This window comes from Drosophila biarmipes, unplaced genomic scaffold (assembly GCF_025231255.1).
Source record: "Drosophila biarmipes strain raj3 unplaced genomic scaffold, RU_DBia_V1.1 ptg000004l, whole genome shotgun sequence".
In the NCBI taxonomy this organism is placed as follows: domain Eukaryota; kingdom Metazoa; phylum Arthropoda; class Insecta; order Diptera; family Drosophilidae; genus Drosophila; species Drosophila biarmipes.
This window is the reverse complement of record NW_026114526.1, coordinates 554,608-561,460: the sequence shown is the minus strand read 5'-3', so window position 1 is coordinate 561,460 and position 6,853 is coordinate 554,608. Positions and strand designations below refer to the sequence as shown.

Here is a 6,853-nt window from a genome sequence, read left to right as displayed (position 1 = left end):
AGGATAAATGCAAAGAAAGAATAAGAATATCTTCCTCATCAGTGAAAACGTTTGTAACCAAAGAAGCGGATTCAATAAGAAGAAAAATATCTGATGAAGTCCGCAACAGATTAGTGCTACTGAAAGTTGATGCTGCAATACGATTGGATAGATCGTTTCTCGGAATCAATATACAGTACATCGATAAAGAACAAATCGTTTTTCGGACATTGGGGCTGAAAGAGCTCAAACAAAGTCACACAGGTATATATAATATTATTTTTTCACAGAATTTTTTCCAATATTTTATGAGTCATACATTTATACTGTTACGACGGACAATGGCGCAAACATTATAAAAGCAATACAGTTATTGGCAGAAGAGGGAGAGGTGGTTATGGATTTGCAGTCACATGAAGAGGACGCCACTACTACGGATTCGAACGAATTTGCGTCAGAGGAATACGAAAATTCTACCGAAGTAGAAATTATAGAAGAAATCGATAATGATGTGCAGGATAACGATGGTATTCTTACTGGTGAGAAACAATCAATGAAGTTTTTTGCTTTTACTTGGCAAGGATAAACAAACCGGCACAAAGAAACAAACAAAGAGTTGAACAGACATTCATAATTTTTTCATCTTTAACTTAGAAAATTTTATTAATTAAATTATAAAATTTTACTCTCAAAAATTACACTTTCTCATAATTTCAATAAAATTTGTAGGTTTGCGGTGCGCAGCTCACACTCTTCAGCTCTCCATTGGTGATACTTTGCAAAAGGACAGGAATACTTCCAAGCTCATTGCGAAAGTCAGGGAAATTGCCAAAAAGTTGAGAACTCCAAATATTTTTCAGTTCCTCAAAAAACAGAATTTGAACAAGCCGAAACTTGATGTCGCTACCCGCTGGTCATCGACAGTTGAGATGATAGAAAGTGTTTTGCAGACGAAAGACTTTTGCACTGAATTGCGTGACACAAACTTTTGCGACATTCCGTCTTTAACGGATAAAGAGTGGGACCAACTAGAAGGAATTTTTGCCGCGTTAGAACCGTTTAGAATTTGTACAAAACGTTTGCAATCGGAACAAATGATTCTCAGCGATTTTTACGCTATTTGGTGCGAAACTAAAACAAGAACGACGAAAATTGGTACTGAGTTTTCAAAATCACTCGTCGAAAATATGCTAAAGAGAGAAGAAAAACTACTTGAGCACGAAGTGGTGTTAGCAGCTATTTTCTTAGATCCGCGTTACAAAGTTGTTCTGAACGATTCACAAGTTCAGCAGGCAATAAATTATTTCATCCGTGTTCATCATAAAAAAGTAGATCTAGAAGTGCGACATAAAATTTCGGCTGAACATGTTGCTGGAGCAGATCTCATTCAAGACACTGATTTGAATGCAGGGTCAAATGCGACCGACTCATACGAGGATGATTTCGAAATTTTTCTCCAAATGAAGGAACGAGAACGAAATTCATCAACAAAAAGTTGTAGCACGCCTCAAAATTCCAAACTTCTTTCGATTCTTCGCAATTATGATATGAATCAAACCCGAATGCCTCGAGACAGTTATGTTCTGCAATTTTGGGCAGAAAAGAGAACGTTCGAACCGGAATTAAGTGAATTAGCTGAAATTATTCTCGCAGTGCCAGCGACGCAAGTCAGTGTAGAGCGACTATTTTCATTCTTTCATCCTTGAGATATAACGTAAAAGACAAACTTTTGGAAGATCAGTTATTGGTTAGAATGAATAAAGTTTTCATCGGAAAAGAAAAGAGCTCAAACAAGCGTCCCTCAACTATGCAATTCAAACAAGAAACAAGAATGTGTTGCGTTGTGGCGTTGTGGCTCTGTGACTTGTTGATATGTAATTGAAAAATGAATAAATGCGAATGATGATATATACATATGTTGTCGCAATTACTTTTCTACACGATTATACATTAAAAAAATTAAACCGATACTGGAACCGGAACTGATTCGTAATATTTTTTAGGAACCGGAACCGAAACCGGAATCGTTTTGCGATTTTTCTTAGGAACCGAAATTGGAACCGGAACCGCTAACAGATTTTTATAGGAACCGAAACCGGAATCGGAACCGGTATTCCAATCGGTTTCAGTCCCTGGTTTTTAATTCAAAAGATTAGTGTATAGCATTAACTCAAGTCCATAGATGTCGGTTTGGTATTTTTCCGTATTTTTGCTTTGCTTTTATTAACGCGACATTAATCGATCTGGATTATATATCAATAAGAGCGAGAGGAGCCAGACAGGTGATGCCAGCTCGGGATTGAATCAGCTGCACCTGGGTAGCTCCCAAAAGCTTCTTCTAAAGCGACATAGCGGTCTTCTCAGATGTCTAAAATATCCGGCAAATGTCGATACCGACCGCATCTATTTCTTGACCATTCTTCCTTTGTATGAGTTATTTTCCTCTTTTTTTTCTTACCTAATGTTCACTTTTTAAAACAAACCTTTGTACACAAAAACAAAATTATTAAAGTTTAAGAAAACAAAACAAATGTGAATGTTTTTAACACTCTTATTCCAGAATTGAATTTCAAACAAATTGGTATGTTTTTTCCTGCTTTTCCCCTGCGATTCCATCGGAGAGCGGCGCGGGATAGAACGCACAACAGTGTTCCCAGATTAGGGGTCTTCCACCAAGATTTAGGGGTTTTTGAGCGTGCTGGGGAACATTTTAGGGGGCAGAAATTTTTAGGGTTTTTTTTGGAAATTGTATTACACAAACGATTTGAAAAAAAAACATAAGAATATGTGATTTCGTACAAAATTTCCACGCTAACGCCATTTCTACTGCTCACAAGTACAAGTTTTCTAACTGTTATTTCACACAAATTTTGGAACTGGATATTAAGTGAATTTAAGTTGAATATGGCTCCAGTGCTTCCAAAAACTAAATAAGTCCAAAAATATAAAAAGGAATGGGAGACTGAAGCATGTTTTAAAGGCTAGTTACATTTTACATGGTAAAACAGTTTTAAGCGTTAAGTGTACAGTCCACAAACTGAATGTACTTTTATATACATGTACTTTTCTTTTATTTAAGATTGGTTGAAACCATCGACAGGTAGCGCCTCTAAAGCTTTGTAAAATTGGTGCGCACCGCAAAGGCGTAGACGAACATGCTGCAACAAAAAAGCAGATTAGAAATGTTAGTGAGAAGGAAACACTTGAAAGCAATGCTATTTTGGATACATTTTGAAAGCCCAAAAGCGAAGAAAGTGTAGTGTAGTTTCCGTAACTCTCTCTTCCTTGCTTTACATTGTATTTAATCGTGCTTAAAGTTGTTAGTGTCGCAGATGCGATGCCACGCTCAGTCAATAGAATATTTTTTCTCTCATGCTCTTTTACGTTTTGTTAACTTTCGCGATCTCGCGCTCCAATTTTTTTTTATGTTTTGTGCCTTTGTGGTTTTTGAATTTGATCCCAGTGCCAAATTTACTTTAAGGTATTTTTTATATTTTATTTCATTTGAGTGAGGCCTTTGACTCCGTTCACGACTCTCTTCTTTTATTTTAATTACATCAGCTTGGGTTTCCTGGTAATCTATTATCTTAGATTTCATGTTACTTGAATAGTAGGACTCGGAGGGTTATATTCAAGAATGCTGTTTCAAAATTGATCAAAACATCTGGAGTCTTCAGGATAGTCATTTAGGCCCTTTTGCTATTTACTGTTTTTTTAAACGATCTTTCCTATATCATTACACATTCTCGTGTACTAATATATGTTGATGATGTTAAGCTTTGTTTATCATATAACGATATAGCGTCGGGATTTACCTTACAGTCATCTACGATTCTTTTCATGGATGGTGTGAGTACAACCTTTTTAATTTAAATTGCCTTAAATGCAACTTTATGACTTTTTATAAAGGTATTTGGGATTTTATTATATACCTCCCTTGCCCGTCCCATTTTGGAATATTGTTCGTCGGCTTGGAGTCCACAATATCAAGGGCAAATGGACAGTATTGAGTCTGTACAAAAAAATTTTATTTATATGCCTTTCGTAGTTTGAACTGGGATCAAAACGTAAGGCTACCTTCCTACCAGAGTAGGTTACAATTGCTTAATTTACCTACACTTGTAAATCGTAAAACAATTCTTGGTACTATATTTTCTAATCTATCTATCTATCTATGTAATTTTTTAAGAGATGATATTGATATTGTAGAACCTGTAAACTTGTAAACATTCAATGTTCCTGTTAGACTAACACAAAATTATTATCCTCTAATTTTGCCACAATGTACATAAAATGTTTGTCTGCACGAGCCCCTTCGCGTTCTATGTAATACCTACAACAAACTTTATCATTTCATTTGCCATTCAACTTCTATCCCGGTATTAAAAACTAATATTTTAACTCATTTGCCTAATTCTTAGTTGTGCCTTTTATTTTTATTTGTGTCCCGTCTCTATTTGTTCAATGTATCTTTCTCGCAAACTCGTATATTTTGACCAAATTGAAAATAGGGCCACTAGCGTAAAAAGCACTTGCTTGGTGTCCGTGGGACACTTGTTTGTACGAAGTGCATCAACGTCCATCATATAAACATTTTTACATAACAACTTGCATAGTCGTCCATTAATACTCTGATTTCATGGGCACGGATAATGCATCGACAAACGGGACATGTCAAAAAAAAAACAGAACAACAACGGATTAGCGGAGCCCGTTGATGTTGCTTGTTGTTTTTGGCATGCATCTCTTTTCTTCTTTTTCACTTGCGTTTAATTATGTGAAGAAGTTTGAGTTACCCACGCTGATTAACTGATTAATAAACAAAAACAGTGATTTAAAAAAAAATATATATGCTTTCTAGATAAGTCTTTCGCAGACCATTATTTTTTAAACAGTGAAAGTAAAATCAAGTTATTATACATTAAAACAAACAGTGCCGATCTTTGCTTCAATTTGTGCGAAGTATTTGTCTCCTCGCACTATCCTTTTATATTCAAGTCTTTTTTTAGTTTAAGACAGTAGCTATTAAAATCGGTTGCGGAGGTTTTTTAGGCGGTTTTAAATGTATTTTGTATGACTTGTTTTTAATTGCAAGCGTATACTCATCCCAGAATCAGTGTGTTTGGTATTCCACGGAACCCTCTCTTTTTATTGCATTTCAAATATTGTGACCCCTCGTTATCTTCTAAGAATGCGCAGGAGAAAGTGAACGTGCGTACCCACGAACCCGAATCTCACCCCCTACCCTCGAGTCCTTGCTCATGACTGCTTGTGCGCGAAGGTGTGAAATTTTAATTTTGTCAGTTTTTATTTTAGAACAGAGAAAATTATACCATTGGAAAGGGCTTGAAAAATGCTTTCCAATGACACCAATTTATGTCATAGTCGTTTTTTGCCTTTTTCAGTCGAGTAGTGGGAATAATTCGAATGGTTGCATCGCGACATCTTATGCCAATGCTGGCCCGACCTTAACTGACCATTTATTCATATCTTGCTTAAACAGAGATTGCCTTTCCTTAACCTATGTCGAAGTTGCACACCTTCGATATTTACCTACATCCGGACCCCTCCTACACCACGTTTACCCCCGGTAACTTGTTATCAATCCTTGTGTTCGTTTTCCTTCTAATAACCATTCTACTGGGGAATTAAGCTTATGTTCGAGAACCAATCGGATTGGTTCTAGGAGTACAACATGCCTGTATGCACTCCCTGTAGATGTCAACCTGTTAAGTGAACATTCTGGACTATAAAAATGACACCACTCAAATTGCTCAGAATCAGTTCTTCAAATGCCTCAGTACTGCATACCTATGGATCTAACCGTAGAATTTATCGATTCGGAAAACGAGGTTGAGATTCACAACCTGGAATTACCACCCACGCAAGATTCTGATCTTGAAATAATTGAAAACTCGGATCTGGAACTTGTGCAGGTTTCCGAAGCAGAAGATTCGGTTGATCGCCTTCTACAAAGCGTATTTCAACAGGCTGCATCGTCGACCCAAAATAGGGACCCAGGATTGGAGTCTCTTGAGTGAAGCCAGTTTCCATTGGGGACTACTACGCAGGCTTTCTTAGAATCCCTTATCACACACGAAGAAGGTGAAGATGTATTTCAGTGTGCACAGGAATTTCAATTGGACGACGACCTATCCAGGCCAGAAGATGAGGTTTTTCCTAACGACGACCACTTCTTTGAAGAACTTATGGCCTAGATTCTTAACTTTTTTATTATAAATACACCATGCATAAAGAAAAATAAAGTAAAAACTATTTTAAAATGGAGGGCTTATAATTGTTTTTTATTTATTGAACAATTTTTCTTTGCCTTACAAATACTTTTTAGCTCTGCGTTGTGAACCAATAGACGATGCATATTAAAGTATGCGCTTTTAGACCGCTGCGAGTAGTAAAGGATTTTGTTTCTGAACACAACTCGCAATGGTACTTCACCATTTCGATGTTTTTAAAAATAAACTGACTTTTCTATAAAAAATGTATCTTATATAGCATTTGAGGGACAATTCTTACGTTATATATACTAACTTTATTTTAACGATATTGAAAGATTTATATAAATAGATAGACTTACTGATTTGTATTTCTGACTTTATTCTCTGGTGTATATAATGAAGACATATTATTATCTCATTTACTCCACAAGAATTGATAGAAGTGTATAGTTTTTGACAAGTATAAAAGACCATGTAATTTCTGGTTAAAGAATCAGTATACAACAGTTAGGTACTAGTGCACGACGAATCCAATCTTACGCAGATCAAAAATGGTATGCATATAAATTAAAAGGTATGCATATAAATTAAAAGTAAATACTTTATCACTTAATTTTGTTGAATTTTATAGGACTTCT

The 6,853-nt window shown here is 35.9% G+C and overlaps 1 protein-coding gene across 1 annotated transcript; it reads left to right on the top strand.

Moving 5' to 3' along the window:
* The first annotated feature begins 304 nt into the window (after nt 1-304).
* On the top strand, nt 305-6,020 carry LOC122818750 (zinc finger BED domain-containing protein 4-like). Its single transcript, XM_050889663.1, has 3 exons — nt 305-518; nt 709-1,134; nt 5,809-6,020. Exons 1-3 carry the CDS (start codon nt 377-379, stop codon nt 6,018-6,020), a joined length of 780 nt encoding a protein of 259 aa, XP_050745620.1. The 5' UTR covers nt 305-376.
* Nucleotides 6,021-6,853: the final 833 nt, after the last annotated feature.